The sequence below is a fragment of the Nipponia nippon genome, unplaced genomic scaffold (assembly GCF_047370975.1).
Source record: "Nipponia nippon isolate SJK-2023a ecotype South Korea unplaced genomic scaffold, ASM4737097v1 scaffold_9, whole genome shotgun sequence".
Taxonomy (NCBI): Eukaryota; Metazoa; Chordata; class Aves; order Pelecaniformes; family Threskiornithidae; genus Nipponia; species Nipponia nippon.
In genome coordinates this window covers 35,040,130-35,061,801 of record NW_028262413.1, presented here as the reverse complement: position 1 = coordinate 35,061,801, position 21,672 = coordinate 35,040,130, and the positions used below count along the sequence as shown (strand labels likewise).

The 21,672-nt window shown below is 35.0% G+C and overlaps 1 protein-coding gene across 9 annotated transcripts in view; it reads right to left on the bottom strand.

The window, feature by feature from the left end:
• WDR72 (WD repeat domain 72) overlaps positions 1–21,672 on the bottom strand; it is a 125,940-nt gene that overhangs the window by 29,759 nt on the left and 74,509 nt on the right. For all 9 annotated transcript variants that reach the window (XM_087743351.1, XM_087743349.1, XM_087743348.1 and 6 more), the window contains 2 exons: positions 20,786–20,868; positions 14,194–14,305 (listed from right to left, as the gene is read on the bottom strand). In XM_087743351.1, the coding sequence (XP_087599477.1) occupies positions 14,194–14,305; positions 20,786–20,868 (195 nt within the window). The remainder of the gene's footprint in view (positions 1–14,193; positions 14,306–20,785; positions 20,869–21,672) is intronic.

Here is a 21,672-nt window from a genome sequence, read left to right as displayed (position 1 = left end):
CCTGTAGGCATTTTCACATTGACTGACACTTCTGATTTTAGAACAGCAAAGAATTCCACAAATAATTTTTCAGAGTATATGAGTTTGACTCTGATTGTGCCCTACTTTAGTTAAAGTTCCCATTGCATATCTGGCTTATGGGGTTGCTAAAGCAACTTTCCAGAAGTTGCTCCCATTCACTCTCATCAACTCGCCTTTGAAGAAAAATGTGTTTTCAGGCATTAAGTTCTTTTTCCTTACTTATACGTCTCTGTCTCATTGACAAGGCCAAAGCAGTGGCCTGGACTAGACGATTGTTGTAGGTCCCTTCCAACTGAACTATTCTAGTCTAGTGCATTTTATATTTGAAATGCTTTCATTCATCCTTGCATTCATTTGTACACTTCAGTTTGTGTTACTCTCTCAGCTCTAGTGCTCCAGTGTGAGCGTAAGGGTTTAAGTGGGAGCATCCTCATATCAGAACAAGTTACGGTAAAGCTCAGTAAACTTATCTCTCCCCAGGAGGTGTCTCAGTAAGCAACCAAAGCATCAGCAACTGCAAAAAGCACAGTTCTAACATGGACAGGTATTCAGGCAACATCTAAAAGAATTATTCTTATTCAGCTTTCTAACAATTTCTGCTCTGCAGTTAAGTGACGAACCTTATGAATATCAATACATTTCCTCCACACCTCTTTGATGGCCTTGGTTTTAAAGTCAGTGTTAATCACTGCTCCCCAAACTCTCTTCCTCAGAATAGCTTTTTCTTTCCATTACCTTAGTTTAATATTTACTTTAGAGGCTGCTGCCTAAATTATCTCTGGTTATGGTATTCAGTGTCTCAGCTATCAAAGGACTGACAAGAGGAAGGCTGCCTTGAACTTCTGACTTTGGAATGGCTAGTTTTCAAATGCTTTTTAAACTATTTTTACTAGCACTTCCCACTAACCGCACACTTCAAAAATGAAAAATGTATTTATTTTGGCGTTAGGCCACAGTCACCTAACTAGGCCAATATAATAACTGTGAAACTAGTAACTGATCAAGTAAGGCAAAGAAGTTGAGACAAAATTAAAAAATAACAGCAGAATAGCTGGCAGAATTTAGTATTCAAAATAAACAGTGTCTGTTATTTCAGGAAAACATTCTGTAACTCTATGAGATATTTAATCAAAGTGCATGCAGTAGCTATGCTTTTTAATTAGAAAAAGTGTATACAAAAATATGTTTACTAATGACAGGCTATATGAACATTTTACTGAGTATGAATGTACAGAACTGCCTAGCTCCTTTTTCATGGTTGATGTGGTATATAGATACTTCTGCCTATGTACTCAGCTTTCAACTCAGTTATTTTACAACAGAAAAAACACCCATTTATACAATAACATACATCAGTAGCAGTTTTAAATTATAACATTTTAAACACTTCACTTGATATTATTTGGCTGGATTTATTATTACTGATGGCATACACGCTGCAAGTCTTGCAGGGTTTTTATGCAAAATGAGATTTAGAGTATCATCTAGGGTTTTCCTCCTGTATCATATAAAAGACTCCTCACCACAGTACAACCTGACAAAAAGGAAGATGCTCTCAATTGCTTGGGTTAGATACTGGTCCAATGGAGTTTGGGAAAATAAAGATCACATTGACTGCTATCAGCAGAGACAGGCATTGGGAAATAAAGATTTCTGTCTTAAACTTTAAACTGATGTTGTGTGTTTCTAACCACAAAAATTTAAACAAACTTCTAAAGCATTTAAAGTTATTTCAAACTGTGAGAATTGCATTATTACATCTTTCTGTTGCATAAGTTCAATCTTGGAATAAAAAAAAAAAACCTTTAAAAACAAAACACCACGTCTGGTTCATATAAATAAAGGTGTTTTAAAAACCTGTATTGACTTTTCCATGTTATTAAGCTTTTTAGATGAATCCAGTTGTTAAATGGTTGTTCTAGTAACTGGCCTGTCATCTGGAAATGTTCTTAGATTGTTTTTTTGACACAATGTCCCTGCAGAAAGTTGGGCAGTGTGACATAAAGAGCACAGGTTTGCCTATCACGCTGATTACTTGATGTAATAGTAAGCAAGCTTAAGTGAACTGTGTGTCTTCAATCTTTCCAATCACTTAGGGATGGGCACCAGAGGATACCATCCATCATCCATGGCCTGAAACATATGGTGCATCAGCAATCTTAGGCTGACCTAAATGATAGTAAAAGCTGCTACGCTGTTCACAATAAGAAATTGTTGTCCACTGAATTACAGGTTTGTGATTAGATTGCTAACATGGCCAACTTGATGTATAAGTGAAGTGTCCAGGAAAGATATTCCCTAGGATCCTTTGAAGATTAATTTATACCCTTGAAATGTGCACCAATCACAAAATGAAAAAATATGTCAAGATATTTTTCTTGTGAATAAAAAAAAAGCACTGCAGTGGTAACAGCTATTAATTTATTTTTGGCAGTTTTAGCCAACAGAATTCAATAAACAAGGTTCATAAGGGTTTTTGTTTTGTCGCAAGGCTTTTACTGCTCGACTCCTAAAAGCACTGAGCACTACAACAGTATCTTTTATAAGAGGGACAACTCCCCCTCACATTCTACTCTAAAATCTCATATATAATTGCAAATATCACACAGACAGCTGGAAAAATCCTGAAAATTCTTCATTTTTTATTATATTCCTATCTAATGGATCTATAAATACAACACAATATTAAGTATCTATTTTTAAGATAGAAAATATACTGTAATACATTTGACCACTGATCCCAAAATTATCAATCTTGCTTCTCCATAAAGTAGATTATGCTCATCATGTTATTCATTCATCAATTTTGGAAAAATGCATCCACATCACACAGTTAAGGTTCAAACGACAATATGAACTTTGGTGGGACTTGGAGGGGGTGGCGGGGTGGGCGGGTAGTGAGGTTTTTATTCCAGAGTAGCCCTACCCCTTAAATCCTGTAAATCCTTAGGCAGTAGAACACAAATGGTGAAAGGCACATTTGAAGAGGCACAGTCAAAGAGTGAAAAGGAACACTGCCTTATAATATCTCTGAGCTATATTAGAGCATAACTAAAAAGCAGCATACATTTTTGCTGACCATTCAAGACCCTTCACAAAATACAGCTTGCTCCAGGCAGAGGGAAATTACTCCCTTATAAGCCATGAAACGTGAGAGAAATTGTTTTGCAAATATGGCTGCTATGTGGAATTATCATGAGAAGACCGGAAACAGTTGTTCTCTCTGCCCTGTCTGTCAGTCTATTCTTTTTTGTGACATGCCTTGCTGTCCCTGTACATGTGAGGTAGATCTGCTTGCTATGCCTGTTAGATTAGACCTTCTACTGATGCTTTAGTTTTATTTCTAGCGTGCTTGTCACTGACATAAGTCCTTAAGCACATACAAGTCCTATTTTAAAACATACCTAACCATGCAACTAAACCATTAAATTTCATTACAGAAAAGCACAGACAATATAGTCTATTGCCAGCAGTGTAATTCATATAATATACCATATATCATGCCTTGACATGGATAACAATGGTCACTAGTGAAAGGGGCTCCTTTTGAACCTTCCAAGAGGCACATACTAATTAAATAATGAATTTTTTCCTGTGGGTTGAGGATGACCTTAATCTGCTAAAATTATCTGGGACACACTTATTTGAAAAATAACTTATGTAAAAATGCTACTCTTTCCTGAAAACAGAAATTAAAACCAGTGCCTGCTTAACTTAAATAACAATTAAAAAAATAGATTCTCTTTTCGGTCAAGACAAAGATTTATGTTCATTGTCAGCATTAAACACTCCAGTCTGGTGAGATGCAAAACCTTGACAGCACTCCATTTCCAAAAGAAACAGAAAATTTAGCAATAGAACTTAATCAGGACAGAAAACTGAGCAGGCATGCTTTACTTATGTCAGATATATTTTGTTTCTTTCTATTTAATTTTAATTCTGGAGCTTAAGGGAAAAAGGAAAGGAAAAAGGAAATCACAAACCTATCCTGATATAACAGTGGTAGAGAAGAAAAGAATACATGGACTAGCTATTAATTATTCTACAGAAAATACCTCCTAGATTCAGGGTCCTACTTCACCTTCTTCACTAGGCTATCTAAGCATCTTCTAGTAGTGCAGCAGGTGATGTGACTAACATCCATCATATGAGAACAATACAGGCACCTGGTCTTTAGGGAATTAGTGATATGTATCTTAAGTGTGATACAAGTTGAATTTTTCCAAGCCAGGGCGTGGGGAATATCTTCTGCTGATACACTTTGAATTTGAGAAAAACTTTCCTCAGATGTACTGGAAAGGTTTCTGTATTTAGTAACATTTGAATCGCCATCTTTACTAGTAAGTACAATTGAAGAACTAAAATATAATGCTGAAGCAAGATAGGATACTCGGTGGATCTAACTTCAGGCCTTAAAATAAAGCATATACTGAAACACTAAATATGAACCAGGCATGAGAGGAGAAAATACTGAACAATATACTTACTAAATTTCAGCATTTGCAAGTCATCTCGCGCTGATTAATTCTATGTACCATCCAAATATGAAATACTATTTCTATCAATAATGTTTATCTGCTTTGAAACAACAGTGAGGTCATCTTTAAATAAAAAGCAAAATAGATTCTGGATTACATAAGAGACATGAAATACAAATGAATGTACTAAGAATTCTAAAAAGGTGTGATGGTGCAGAAGTGCACACAGTTGAACACATTCTCCATCCTGAAATTTAAAAGTTCTGTTGCTATACATTCTAAATAGTGATGGATATATATGTACCTCCAACTGGTTCAGTATTTTCTTGATAAGCAAGAAAGGCTTCTTTTGAGTTATTTCCATTTTTTGTTTGCTGAGGTGGATGTCTTGCTCTCTTATTATTAGAGACAAGCACTGTTAAGTTTTGTTCCTCTGCTGGGTGAGCGCGTTAGGTAGACTCTCAACTTCGATACTAATAATGAAGACTTGTATAAATAAAGCAGTTCTACCTTTCAATGTGTTTTTCACAAAACACATAATGGAAAATTTCCATCTTAGTGAAAACTATTAGCAGTAGTTTGAAGTAATTTCACTCTTTCTGCAAGGATTTTTTTTTTTTTTAAACAAGCAATATTAGTAAAGTATTTAACTTTTCTTACTGCCAGATAATTATTGTACTACTGTTTAGTTCAATATTTGAGTTGACTGAATTTTATGATTTCCTTTCATATAAGTTAGGGGAGTCAGATATTCTGAAATTCAAGGACAGGAACATTTCAAATACAGTTATAGACTAGGTTCAGGAACCAATTCTGTATCTTCTGAAAGATTAAAAAATACAAGATTTGAAATTGGGAGGTATGTAGCTACTTGCTTCACATATCCTAAGAAAAAAATTTAAATAAATGCTTTTCCAATCACATAAGAGAAGACTAACCAAAGCCTGGGAAAAATTGTTAACTGCACACCGCAGATTGGTTTGGCTTCCCAACAGCCCGAAACAATACAAGCCATAGCTAACTGCAATCAAAACCTCTCAGCAAGATTTTATTTCCCACAACAAGCAAAAGCCAGGCAACAGAGCCCAAAGAAAAAAAAAATACTGCCAAACTCTTGCAAACCTTATTCAAGCAGCGCAGCAGTATAATCACATAACATGGAGAAGAAAACTCTTCTACCTTGGGATCATCGCCTTTATCCATCCTTTCCTGAACCACTCCTTTCTCAGAAAGCCATCCAGCTCTCTAATCCTTCTAGGGTAGGACCAATTTAAATCTTTCCTGACCTTCATGTACCCATAACACTGTACATGAACATCAAACAGCAAAGAAATTTTATAGGAAGAAATTAATAAAAATAGTATCAGGAGGCTGGAGATTACAGAACATCAATACAACCCAGAAGAATTTTAGATGGAGTATTATTATAAATATAAACAAGGTATTCTGATATTGTATTGTTCTGCTCTATGGCTACTACCACAGGGCTAAGTTTCAGGACTAAGAATGGGACTACACATAGAAGTACTTCCCCGCCTCCCCTGCCTGCTTCTCGTAATAGACCCATAACAGAAAATCTCCAGCTTTGCAAGAATTATTACCACAACAAATTCTAGAAGTGTTACACTTAGGATTAAAGTATTCTTTTTTTGCTGTTTTATTCACAAGCTTTTACAGAAACTGGGTGAGCGGAAGAAGGACCAATAAAGAGTGCAGGGAAACACCATTAAGGCCTCTGAGTTACTTAATAGTGTGGACAATGGACAGGAGAGAATCTGAGCATTAAAGACTCTGAGTATTGCTAAGTTAAAATAGTAGAAGGACAAACTTCAAAACATAACCTAACCAGGGTGAAAAACAATAGGTTTTGTTCTCTCTACCTTTTTGGATGAAATCACGACTCATATTATACAGGCACAGCTCTATGAAAAGAAAGTATGACACACAAGAAATTAAAACATTACATTGTAACTTACACACTTATTTTCCATGGTATGTTGACATCTCTTCCAGCTCTAAGGGAACATCAGGAGGTTTATTTGACCCGTGGCTCTCTATACTAAATTAGTCATAAAAAAGCAGGGTTCCAACTAAACTATAAGGATTACAAATTATATGCTATTAGCAAGTCTGAACACTGTTTGACTAAGAACGACAATATAGGCAAGGAGACATTCAGAATAAGGAAGCAAGATGTGACAAGGAGCAGCTCTTCCAAAAAACAGTAGAAGACATAGGAGACTAGGCTTAGCTCCAAAAAAGCTGGGGACACCACTTTAAACATGGAGTACTTGCAGTTCCTTCACTTGTTATTTTGAAGCCCCAACTCAGAACCAGCTTTCAAACCTTTGAAAAACTTGGGTTGTACTTTGCCTGTACCAAATGAACTTCTAAATAAACAGTAGAGACTAAAAATGAACCAATGATGATTTTATGTCTGTATTAACAGCCCCAAAAAAGTGTGTTTACTTCTAAAGATCTAAATAGAAGGTATATTACAGATTCTTCCCATTTAGTAAACACTGAAAAAAGCACATAGAAAACAAAATTGTCCAAACTATATTGTGCATTTGAATTTAGAATACATGTCATCCTTACTGCCTCCTTGACCAGTGAATCCTATCCTTCCTAATGTTTTGGAGGAGTCTGAGATGGCGCCTGTACAATTTGATTTTGTGTAAAAATACACACCAAATCTGATTTCTGCTACATTAAGGAGTTCTCTGGTAAAATATATGACGCATAGAATGAAATAACCTGTAGTTCTAGAACGAGTCTTTAAGCTTACTTCCTTTAGTACTTGACCACTAATATTAAAGACTACTGGATCAAAATACAGTTTTAATTGGATATATAGGACATGATACAGTGGTATAGTTAAACCGCAGGTTAGATGCTAAAATATAACATTGATTTGTATTCTTTTACTGGAAATATTTGTAATATGAAACTAGGATATAATACACTCATTTTTAATGCATATTCAGTACAGAGGAAAGCTATTGCTGTCACCAGCTTATACTCCAAGTCCATTCATCAAACAAATGCTAGATTAATTGGTTTGCTGTTTCACAGACTAAAATGATATTACAGATGAATCTAATTCTCATTAATAGTGATGAAATGTTGATTATACAATCATCTTACACTGCTTATTGCTAATGCACGAACACACAAAACCGGCCTGCTAGAGAATTTTTTAAAACAGCCTTAAGTAAGTCTAAGGGTTTAATGAATTTTGTTACGTGCATGAACTTGTTCAAGAGCACAAAACTTCAATTCCATCTAAAAAAACTCTCTGTTCTTATTGGCTGAAGTGTTTGCACTAATAAGAACAACAGAGTGGGCAGAGAAAGGAAATTTCATTTGGCAGATAATTTTTAACATTCTAGTTTGTCAGGAAAAAGAGGAAATGGAAAACGAGAATGTAAAGGAATAAAACAGGCTGGAAGAATCCAGGTGGAAGATGTAACATGCATCAGGAGAAGAGGGTTAAACTGGAAAAATGTGAGAGATGCCAAAGATATCTGAAGCCAAAAGTCAAACCAGTTGAAAAGTAACAATGGCAAGAAAATACGAATGTATGTTTGCTTCAGATGTTGCTCTAAAACTAAAGTTTGGAAATACTTCAAAGCACAGTGACACCATATAGGAAGAGGGAGGGACAGTTTTGAAGAATTTCATTTGAAATACTACATGTTTTCATCACAGATACTGTGAGGCCAGGAAGGACATTTCAGTTCATACATTTTGGAGGAGCCATGTATGAAAAGAATTCCTGAAGCGTAAAGATTTCTTCATGTTAGCATTCTCACTCATTTTTACCCAAACCCATGCTTACCTCATGATCAGATTTCAACTTGTATGAATAGGACTCTACTTTGACCTAACCAGACCAACTCTCACTACATTTTGTAAACAGAATATTGATATAATATAGAAATGTTGTTCTTGAAAAGAATTTAGGGTGGATTCATGCAAAGGTAATTTCATCACTACTAAGTGCAACCTATTAGTCCTGTTGCACTTACTTTTTAGCCAGTGGAAACATAACCTCTGGAGACATACTCTAGATCTTCATATGCCAAACTGAAGATACTTAATCTCAATACCCTTGAAAAATTGAACTAGTCTGAGAAAACAGCAGGAAGTACTATTGGTTCCTCTAAAGCAATAAAATCTTTAAACAGCCGGCACAGGGCAAGTCACCTTAGGTTCCTTGAAATATCTGCATATAAAAAAAACCACCAGTAAAATTTGTGAGTTTACCAAATAGGTTATAAAAACTAACACAAACCCTTCACTTGCTTTCCTTTAGGATATCTGTCATAATGTAAGATGCTTCTTATTGTCTTTGGGTTTCTTCCAGACAACTGAATTGTCTTTTTTCTTTCATGTGATTTGAATGTGCTAAAAAAGGAGCATTTTCTCTTATGCTCTTCAAAACCCATGCTGCTGGGTAAGTGGATTCTTAACTGCTTGTGCATTTAATGATCTCTTTTCCCAATTTCTTTCAATCCAAAATCATGCATGCTGTCAACATTTCCTCATTTCCTAGCTCCAACTTTATCATAACCTTTATCATACCAGAAATGGGATCAAATTATATTCTCGATTTTTTTTAATCAGTAACCAGTTTCCTGGATGTGATTTCCATTGGAAAGCTGGTAACCTTTTGTACATTCTCATTGCCATGCTTCTATTATAATTTTTTTCTTCTCCATTTTCCTAGACTTTTTTCTTTTTACCTCCAGTTCCTTTATATCCCGTTCTCCTCTTCTCTTTAGCCTTTTCTTCTTTTGTTTATCAGAAATCCTCCCATGAGTTCCCCCCTCCCACCCCTGCCCCCGACTTAATCCCTGATTGTACAAATAAGTCAGTCCACAAGAGAAGAAAGATTTCCCTAGAGCTGCAGAGATAGCTTTCGTCTTCTGGTTATGTACATTTTTAGGACTCCAGCACATTTTGTCTGGACACCTTTTTCCAGATTTTGCTTGATTACTTGATTCATGTCGGATATGGAACCCAGCCACAGCAAGGCAAGCAGTTTCAAAGACTGAATACATTACATACTTCACAAGCCCAAATCCAAACTTGAAACTAACACATTAAGGGAAATGTAAGGATATGAGGACAGATGTACATTTATCTGAATGTAAAATTTTAAGCCAGAAATTGATTACTCAGATGTTGTTCAAGCTTTCTGGGCATGTAGTATTTCACCAGAACACAAACAATACAAATTACATTAATGTGATTACAGTAAATAAGAGTATCAATGCATTTTACACCCCTAAAAGTTATTTCCCCAGCAATCAGGCAACCAAGAACAAGTTTTCATTAAAATCCTGTGTAACCTTTGTGATATCAATGGTTACATTGATAGTAGGTTGTAACAAGATGACAATATGAAAGAAAATATCAGACGGAACAACCCTTCTCCTTATCTGCACTTCCTTGACAAAACCTTAAGACTTTGCAGGCAGGCAGGAAGATTCATTTGCTATACAGAAAGACACAGTCACAGAATGACTTCCTAAGAGTTGACATAAAAAAAGTTGTCTGCAACTGGACATTTCTGAAACCCAGACAACAGAAGTGTTTGAAACCCTCTGCTGCAGGTCACTACACTTTTCTAGGGAACAGAAGCTGTTATAACCCGCCTTTCATTGATTTACCATTACTGAATAGATTCCTCATTTTAACAAAACATATTGTTATATTCTAGATAAGTCTTTGACAATTCTTTACACTAACCTATGGAATTCAATTGGCTACCATTAATTTCACTCTGGTATTTATCAGCAGAAGCTTTTTTCCTGCAAGAACCAATTTATTTAATTGAATAGTTTAAAGAGCTCCAAAACCACATAGAAAAGATGAGGTTATAGCTAATAGCTTTCAAATATACTTAAAAGCTTGAATCATTAGCAGTTTCTTAAACTAGGAATTTTTAAGTGCAAACCAGAATTTATTGCAAGCTAGTCTTAGTGGTGTGATTTTTCACATTTAAATTTTTCACAAATCTAAGAGACAGTGAAAATAATATTCTGTATTTAGGAATAAAGTCTCTACTTCATGCTTTCCTTTCACTTTTCCAGTTTTTGGCATTCCTGGAATATCACATCCATCAGTTCCTCAATTTAATATTGGAGCATGAACATCTTAAACACATTTATCCTCACAATTTTCTTAAAAGGTAAATAAATCCAGTTCTTCACATTTTACAAAAAAATTGAGGCACACAATTCCAGAAGAACTTGTATGCTATAATACTGTTTCAGATAAGATAGTTTTGGCTCCCTATGCATTAGAAAGAATAGATGTCCAAGGACAGCACATAGCAAACTGCCTTAGTACAGTAGCTAAAAGGAGGTCACAGTCCTACATGCAACACAGACCTGGAGGTGAGGGAATCTCATTTCTAACTCTTACCCTTGCAAGTATTTTGAGATTTCCATGAAAAAAAACAATTTCTGCAGATGACTAGCTGCAGAATGCCTTGAGGATAAGCAATGAATTACTGTTGAGGAAGATATGGGTTCAAATCAACTACAGGAGGGACTATCCAATTTCTTTGTATCCAGTCACTGGGCTAGTAAATGAGAACAGTGGTATTTACCACCATTTTTCCTCTGCTCAAAGAAATTCTGCACATGGCTGGGTATGGACTAGGTGTGTATGTCATAAGATCAAATACTATAAATGAAAAAAATGAAAGAAGAATGCCAGCAAACTTAATTCCTCTTAGTTTATGCAAATAAAAGTCGATAACTACACTTAAGATTTTAAAATCACTGCCTCTGACTCACATGGCAGTGGAAAACAATACCGCACCAACAACCTGTTAAATGGTGCCATTAACCTGAGATTATCGGTGTTTAGGAAAAAGGCAAGAAGGGATAAAGTGCAATATACTCTTTCAGAACTATGATGAATGTCAAAAAAATTAGGGAAAACCTCAGCTTCTTTGAGGAACTGAAGCAAAGCTTGCAGAAATCAATGGTAAGATTGCTATCAATATGTTTGGAACAGGTCCAAAATTATTATCTCTGACATTAACATAAAGAAATTGCAGCTGTTTGCATTTATATTTCCTTTTAGCAACAATGGGAGAATGTACTCAGACAGAACACAGTTAACCCTTTCTCTGGCATGCTTTTCATGAATAGCTTTTTTAATTCCTTATCTTTGTTTCCAGAGTTTTTTTTTTTTTTTAATTCAATTACACAATTCTGTCTGTATGGAACCACAGAGAAAAATATGGCATTTTAAATTATACAGTAAGTGAAGCTGTTCTGTAAATGCTATCACCCTTAACCATGAAGTAAGGATGCAGGAGCTTCCTAAGAAGCTTTCTAAAAGAACAGCTATATAATATACTATAAACTTTAAAGATAATAAAAAAGTGAAGGTCAAATCCTGAAAGTTCTGTTTGTCTTTTTTAAGAAAACTTCTATTGACTTCAGGGGAAATTTGTTGAGTTAAACGAGGTTAAACATCTCCAGATCAAATCTATTAATTCCAGTTAAACAAAAATGCAATACAGTACAATGATTATGGCAGCCAAGATTCAGATACTTTTACTTTGGGTCAGAGTGCATAATCCCAGTTTTGAATTATGACTTAAACCTGAAACAATATTTAACCTTTACCTTGATGTTGCACAAGATGACAGCTACTGTACAACCCAAAACCAGAGTATTTAATAAGATATAAGATGACATACCTATCAGATGAATGACTAAAACCAGACATAATTACTTGTCTTAGTAATTACACTGGTCATAGACTTACTCCTGGATGGGTTTTTAGTAATTTCTGCATATCATTACATGCCACAAATAGTTTTACTCTAAGATATTAGAAATCACAAAAAAAATTGTTCAATTCTCAATAAACACATCAAGTTTTGCAGTGCCTATTAGAAAATCATACAAGCCAAAACAAGAATATTTGTGCTATTTACATACTGTGATAAATAATGCAACAAGCTAAAACATGAATGGAAGCGAGAACAAAAAGAAAGCTAATATGATATGAAATACTTATAGTGTAACATTTCTTTTCCAGTCTTCCTGTATGTTTTCTGTCTATTCCAGAATATATTAAATTGCTAAACAATGATATGTCAAAAAATCCACTCTGCTTTACAGGCTATATTTATGTAGTTCAGATCATGAAGTATGAAAAAAAGTCCTAGCCAGTATAAATGCATATGAATACTGTGCTCATTCTAGCAAAACAATTTTCTAGTTTTTTTTGTTGAATGATCTTCAAATAATAGGGTTAAAACCAAAATGACAGTAAAAATCTTTTACTGGACATACAAACAACCAAATTGCCCTCTCAGAGAGTGGAAAGCTGAAGTAACTCCCCTGAATTCATAACTTGCGTGAGCCTTAGTATTTAATTAGAATTAAACAATTGACTACTAGACCCTTGTAATCATTCCAGAACTCTTCACAAAACAGAAATGTTTTTTCATCTAGTATAGAAGGTTTTGAAACAAACCCAAAAACCTAAACACATCTGGAGTCTGCAGATATCTGCATTTGCAACTTCCAGTTAGTCCCATTTTTGTTGTAACCTATGTCAAAACACCACATTGAAATACACTATGAAAATTCAGGAAATTTGAAATCAAATCCATATAGGAACTTTACAGCTGGGGATGTTTTAGTTACAATGCACCTTGTCCCAAACCACATAAAAATAAAATTATTCAAAGCAATCTTCAGTGTAAGCAAAGTATAAACTCATATATGACAGTTATTTGAAGTATTTGGAGTTTTGCAATATTCCAACAGTCCAAATTATAGAGACACCATTTTGTTTCATGGCCTGAAGCAAGTGTCACTGATCATTTTTTAGTATCCTGGAAGAAGCAGATCAGTAACAAATTTTCATGACAGACACACACACTCAGTGAGATTATAAATTAGTTTCCCCAAGAGAAGGCTCACTAATAAGATTGGATCTAAAATTTAGGTCACTTAATTTTAAGACTCAGCTAATGGGCTAAAAAAAAAAGAAAAAAAAAAAGAGTATAACTTCATAACATAAATTCAGGTTCAATCTTTTTTACCATAAACATTAGCACCATTGTAAAGTTGCAAAGAGTAAGCTTCTTGTAAAATGAAATGATCTAATTGTAAAATGCATTTGATATCTCCTTGCAGGGAGGTTATTTCTAAAAGAAAAATAAAATATTCTGTATTACATTATGAAGTTATAAAATCTAAGCAATTAATTTTTAGTGCTGTATAAGTTCTGATGTCATTGAAAAGATGAATTTGTAAAACTTCCTTCCAATATGATTTACTGAGTCTATTTCAAACACACTGCTTCCCTGATTTGCAAATGTTTTTACAATACCAGAACTATCATACAATCAAAGAAACTTTACCTTTTCTTCTTTAATGTTCAGAAATGATGAGAAAGTGTGAAAGTCCTTTAACTTCTTGACAATCATATGAGAAAACTCATAGCCTGATAAGGTCAGAAATATGCCATTTGGCTTGTCTTACACAGAAATAATGTATTATGAACTCATACTCCTCACTTGTTCTGAGTACTAGAGAAAGTTCTTCTAAAAGAATATACCAATAAATTTTCCACCTACATGGCAAAGAAACATTTTTAATGTATTGCAAATCCCGCTCCTTAGTCTTTGGCAGTGTCCGCAACTTACCATTTCCATTCTCTACTATGGCCAATGGCTCTCTGCAGATTGCTGTCTCTCTCAAGGTATTCATAGTCCTTTGAACTTCTGCCAGCAGCACTGCTTGCATTGCCTCAATAATCTGTCATAAATGCAAATTATAATTGGATGATATCAGGACTTCAATTATTTATCTAAGCATTTGACAATTTTAAATAACTACTACAAAATTTTAAGACTGTTCCAGTGAATGTCATTAGAAAGTCAACACTTTCAGACAGTGATAATCATGTGTCCCTACATACATATTCAGAAATAAATGTTAACTGAACAGCAATAAAATGGTGCAAGTTATCAATCATGACTGCTTCCCACTAATTAAACATTCGTTTTATTTAATCTCAAAATTAGAATCAGTTATCTACTGCCTCCTTGATTTCAAGGGGTCCTGACAATATATGTCAGTAAAGCACATGGTGATAACAGGTAATAAGGAATATCAATTTTTTTCCCATGATGTGTGTAAAAATGCTTTGTAGACTGAATAAAGACCTTGTATTTTGACTTTTTTTAGAATTTTCGGTGTCTAGTCTCTCTGAAAAGCTTAAAGAATGTTTTATTAGTGGTGATCCTCTATTCCTCTACCTCAAACATGATAACACTGGATTTTTTTGTCTAACACAAAGAAATACCATTCCTTAAACTCTTTTTATCCAAAAGGAATCTCTGCTAGAATTATGAAGAGCCTATAAATGGCACCTGCAATAGCTGATGCACCACAGATGGGTGTTAAGACAATGCAGTGTGGAGACTGTATGGTAGAGTTATTACTTTCCTTCTCTTTAGCAGAGAAGCCCCAGGAGAACTGAGAAATTTTAAAGACCTAAGACACTTATAAAGCACATGAAGACCTTATACAATGGACCCAAACTTTTACAATCCTTACTCAGTCTAAATTTCAGCATGGTGCAGAATGGCAGCATGCATACCTTCTCTTCATTTGGTATTTCCTTCAGAAAAGAAATACAATTTTTCCCCCTCAGGAAGGTATTCATTCTCAAGTACAAGAAATTTCCTGAAAGACAGAGAGAATCTAAAGTTTCCAGGACAGTGCACGCCACCTCAACTTAAATATGAATTTAAATTGAATATGAAAATTTTAAGTTAAATATGTTTATATTATAAACATTTTGTGTTTATATATGTGTATTATAAACAACCCATTAAAAATTATTTAAGTTTAATATGAATTGAAGTTGATAAGCAGGCTCCCTCAATCTGCCTGGAAGAGAGAGAGTTTCATCTCACTAATCAAGTACAGTGAATTCGTGGGCTGTCCTCAATCACATTTCTAGCTGCCCTTGTAAATTCAAATCATTAAGAAGAACAAAGGCTGTAGGTGTCCTTTGTGACAAAATCCTTTATTGTAGACAAGTATACCATAGTCAGGTCCACAGTGTGAAAGTTCACAGCAAGTGAACCCAGCTGTATGTGTTTTAACATAGCACAAACCTCCATCTTGTTATAATAGCACTTTATTTTACAGGGGAAACCAAAGGCAGTTTCCAATTCCTCACATCCACACAAGCCTGAGCTTTGGGGATTACAGATCCTGACTTTACAGCAGACTCCTACAATATATCTACAATAATTAAGAAAGAGAAGGAAACAGATGTGTTGTCATTGTCCTGGGAAAATTTTTTACAAAAAAAATTCTTACAGAGATACACAAAAGAATTGCACACATTATGTGCTTTTCAGGGTGTTCTGATCTGCTAAGAACCTGTCACTAATATGGATCAGATATTCATTACTTGTACCATTGCTGTGTATGCCAGCCAGGCAGCATGTGTACCGTAATTTGCTCTAACATTTTAAAACAAAATAAAAAACTGTAGCAAATGGCACAACATGATATCGTAGAGGCACCTGTACATCTCTGCGTGCTACAAGTCTATCACTTTGTTCAGTCTGCATTTCCACAGTGGTCAATGTGGTTTCACATGTTTAGTTTTGTCCTCTCACTGCATCTTCCCCAAGAATTCATATACGTCATCTATCATTATCACCAAGTTAAAAAAATCTCCAAAAGCTTTGCCTGTTTCTAACACCAATCTACATGATCACATTTCATTTTCTCTGATAGTCTCCACTTTATTTTTAGCATCCTTCTGGATTACATATACATTGGCTATCTTGTTGACTACTAATATGAGTTCATTTTTTTTTCCCCATAATTGTAACCACTGTTGTAAATACTAGCTGCTTTTTAGTTGGGATTGTGAAATATGACAGAAATTATGCTTCCACTATGCCTGAGAAAGTATAAATAGCATCTGTCCAACTATAAATACAGATATTAAAGAGTGAAAAGTAATTGTTTGACTCTGACTCTCCAGCAGCAACACTAGAGAACAATTCAAAAAGACAAGTGAACAAAAGTTGAGGCAACTTGTACTGTTACATCTATACTAAGTTACACTGGCTTTCCTTTCTACACTTTATCAATTACTTCCAAGGATTACTATTATCTTTATAATGAGTGGGTCTAAGGAGAGGAGTCAATAGACATCACTCCTGGTTATTACTCAGGCCATAACCTCTACAGGGCTGGGCATTGCAGAAACTGCTTCCCAGATGCCTCCATAACACAGTCGCATCAGGAAGCAAAAAAATACAGATCAAAACACAGGACTTGTATTATCCAGTCTGCTTTCCTCTAATTCTGGATAGTAACTGTCAGAAGAGTTGTCTAGACACTTATATTAAAGTCAGTTGGCTTCAGGTAGAGTGAAACACTGTAAAAACAAATGCATTCAGAGCTTGTTAGAGAAATTACTGTAAACTTGGGCATCAGTAAAGAAGGTATTAGCTTATCAGTACTACTCTCTGCAATGGCCTTAACATGAAGTGGTTTATTCTTTGAAAGTAATGTCATTTGTAATATATCTCAGATTCATCCCACCTTATTTTAGATATTAATGGAAATGAAGTAACTGAAGTGAAAAAAAAATACAGGTGCACTGCAGGAATCAATAGAAAGAGATGAGAAAGTCCTGAGATGATGAACTCCTCCTAAAATCTCAGCAGTCCCTCCACAGTGTCTGTCTTTTTCCACTGGTGAAAGAGGGAGGCTAAAGCAACTACATTCCTCATGCAGATGATTATGTCGGAGATCTAAATAGGTCATCAACAGTTTTCCTAAGGGGAGACTGTGGTAAGTAGCTAGCTGATAGCAGAGGATACAAATATTCTTGTACGGAAAAGGAATACTGCAACATGAGGATGGCAGTAGAGGACTTCCAAATCAGGACCTAAATGTTGTACGCTGAAGCTGTATAAACTGTATTTCTGATGATGCTCCTGAGGGGGGACTACTCAGTCCATATATATATATATATATATATATATATATATATATATAGTCCTTGGCACTATACAACAGGACCATTTCAGGGTTAGAGCTTGAAGGTTACCATGTCCAGGTAGCTCAGAACTAGGAGGAACAGATGCATGACTCCTACTGATTGCAAAGGCATTAGTAACAAATCTGATAAAGCTCAGTTATTTCTATACGGGTATGTCACACCACAGAGTCCTGATACTGCCATACATAAAGGCAAAACGCTGAAGCCCCATAGACTCATAGGCACCCTGTGAGTATGACAGACTGCCCACGTGTTGTCATGTAACTAAAATCCTTGACAACAGATGTGAAGACTGTAGTACACTTAGCATTTTGTTAGTGGAATTACCAACCTATTGAAGTTTCATGCAAAACCCACTGCTCTGTTTAGTATTGAATTTCTTTGCTGAGATTAGCACTGAAAACAGGAGGGCAGCTAAGGAGACAGGGTCATTTACTCTGTTTTGCAAATGGTTGTCCAGCTCAGAGAGTAAGACATATTGTAGAAGGAAGCTTACTTTGTCTATAATAATTTTGTGAATAGATAAAGGACTGCAGTCTTCAAGAAAGTCAACCTAACAAGAACTGACTTCACTCAGTGAGATTTAAAAAGATCTCAGAGCAGGAAAAAAGGAAGCAAACTATTTCCTTTTGTATTCTTCCTCTTGAAACGCCTGAATATAGGGAGTATAGGGAGAAGGCATTTCAACATCTATCATTTGAAGACTAAGGAGCTAGGAAGAGCAAGGAAATAATGTCAAAGAAATCCTTCTGGCAGAAAAAAAATATCCTTATATCTGCTAGAGTCAACAACAGGCAAAACGTTTTGATTGCACCGCAGTTTGACTATTCTGATAACTTTTATTTTAAAGTTTTATTTTAACCTTCACCCTTTTGGCCAAAAAGGTTCCATAAAACTGCAATAGTGTAGTAGTAGTATTAAAAATAATTAAAATATAAGCAAATACCTATTACAGATATAACTGAGGAACAGGCTATTTTACATACAGAGTAAAGACAATTAAGGGCAGAAATGCAGCCACTGTTTCCTCATATTAAACGTGTCAGGGCAAGCTTTTTTTTATTTTAATATCTATCTATCTGAAAAGACAAGCACACTTCAGTAATTTCTGGGCGGGATGAGAGTGTGGCAACAACAAGCTATATTTTATCTGAAAGAACAGAAAAACGCATGAAGATGACCTTTCCTTTAAAATCATCTGGGGAAAAAAATCCTAGAAACATATTTTAAAAATATACACATTTTTAAAATTTAAGACAGAAAAAGACCTCCCTCAGCCCTTCAACTTCAACAAGTCAGTAGACCCCGATCAATCATTTGCAGCAGGTTTTTTCAGTTTCCTTGTTTGCACAGAATCTGTTACAGTACTGTAAGGAGATGAGGAATCAATAAATGGCAAGTCCTTTGGGTCATGTCTGAGAGTCAGTATCCTCCACTGAAGGTAACAATAAAAAAAGTTTTTAAAAGCAGGATAACTAGTGATGTTTTGGGTAAGCATACATGAGTGCTTAATCATGCCGCTCAGGATTAATAAATTGACCATAAATCTGTGTTTGTATAAAGAAACGTTTAACAAAGCCATCCTACTATCAACAAAACCTATAATTTTGTATAAATCATCGGTTGCTGAATATCCACACCTACTGCCAACATCATGAATTATTTTGAATGTTAAAATGTTTATGGCAGTTTGGCTGCAAACAACCCAAAATCTGCACTACATAGCAGGTTAACAAAGCTTATTGGAACTACAAAGCTGTGTCTGAAAAATGTTAAAATTTGAGAAGCTTTGATAGCATGGTATTTGCAGTACTTGACAATTTCAGTGTCTTAAATTTAAAGTCTTTTCAGATGAAAAAAGTGTGAGGCAGCTTATTCCACGCCTTATCCTCCTATGGTAGATAAGACCATTATCATTGTATAAACTGATCAGTCACTAAATTCATTGGAAAATATAAATACATAGATCTCACATAATCAGGTATGCTACAAATACAAGTTTCATGGCTATACATCTCTACTCTATAAAGAGTTTCAGTGGCTGACCAGGTCAGCAAGAGATTATATGGATTTCACATGACAATTGCAGCTATTGAAACTGAGGTCCTGTATTCGATTTTTTTATTAAAAGGATTCAAAAAAGGAAAAAATCTTATTGTAAGAGAAAGAGGAACAGTGTGTAAGGGAAGAAGAATGCTGAAATAATATAGAAGATGTACAGACCATGGGGATATAATAAACAACTGATAAACTCAAGATAAAACGTTGAATTCAATTGAATGCGAATATTTGCAGAAACCATTACTGTCTGTTGAATAGAACAGGGGACTATCACTGCAGTACCCCCTGCACACCTCAGCTCTGGAAAGCATTCTTTGCACTTGAAATGCAGCACAGAGTTGCATTCAATTTTACAAATAACATCATAAAATAAACTTGTAACAGGTATTTCCCTTTTCTGGAGTAAAATCCCTTGTGGTCATAGTATACTGTCTTGAGTTTTGTACTCCTGAACATTAACTCAGGCAAGCAACCACACAACTTTACTTAAATGCATATTTCCAAAATGGAAAATGGTCTTTAGGTTTCACTGTTCAGACTATTTCACAGTTACCTGCCATCTTGATAAACAGTAATTTATCCGTCAAGACATCAGATTCTTCACTAACAATCGGCATGAGCTTCATCTGATCTGGGAACCCATAACCTTTCTAAATTATTCTTGAAGAGTGTTCAAATAACTAAAGGACTTGGGATTAATTATTTATCCCATTAAGGCGGCATTTTCTGTTTCTTCTATAATACTACGTTGGTAGATGACACTGACCTTATTTTGGCCTTTATTTTCCAGGAGCATAAAATGGCATTTGTAGTGTAAGTTATATCTGGTTGTTAGAGAACAGGTAACTCATTTTTAAAATGCATGCTATGAACAAGATCACCTAGATGAAAGACTAGTAGTACAGTTACTCTCCCATATGTAAACATGTACTTTAAGGCAAAATAGTTTCATGAGTACCACACTTGGTACTGAAATAATACTCTGCTTTCCATAGATCCAAACTGCACAATTTATGTAATAATGTCACCATAAATCCATAATTATTATGTCACATTACAGATTCCAAATACTAAATTACAGCCAATGTTACTTAAGGATTACATTGCAACAACTGACACAGGCTATTTCCTACCTTTATAGATTGGTCACTCCAACAACAAATGAGTTTCAGCAATGAAACACTCTTGAAGTCCAGGGAATGATATCTACTTTTACCTGAAAAACACATACATAAATTATGAACTGACAATATACATAGAAGAACACAAATAGAAAGATATTTAACAATTTTTTCACTTCAGCAACATACCTGAAAGGACGTGAAAAAGTGTAATTTCTTAGAATATGCTTTCATCTGATGCAATAAGCACAAAGTGCTCACACAATATGTTGTTTGAACATTTATTCTTATCCTAAGTCAGATTAGTGGTGGGTTTTTGTTTGCTTTTTGGTTTTTTTTTGTTGTTTTTTTTTTTTTTAAACAGAGGTCTGATATTGCAGAGAGTATATTTTCATCATAATTTTCTAAAGATATTGAGAATACTTTCTTATTTGGACTACTTAAGTATGGATTTTACTATGTAAATTCTGAAACTACTTGAATATGTGTTTCTTTACCTTTAAAACAGTAGTACAGTCTTTGCAAAAATACATTCAATAACATTTTGTATAGTTACAGTTCCACCTGATTTACTTTTCCGCTACAGGGCAACAATACTGGTGTGCAGTCAAGAGGTCACACAGCCAGCGGCTCACCAGTTATGCTTGCAGTTAAGAAAGATGTTACATTTATGGATTTGCATGTGAGTTTTATTACTACCCATCCTGATTTTTCACATAATTTTCAAAGCAAGGCACAGTTTGAACTGGCAGCTGTGCTGGTTTAGTCCACTTCTTCCTCATTTGGACTTCAATAGACAAATGCGGCATCTCAGTATTTTACTACAGTGTTTGCTGCCGGACATGTAAGTTGGGTAGATTGGTTGTACAATCTTTTCAATCCACACAAGAATCTCTGAT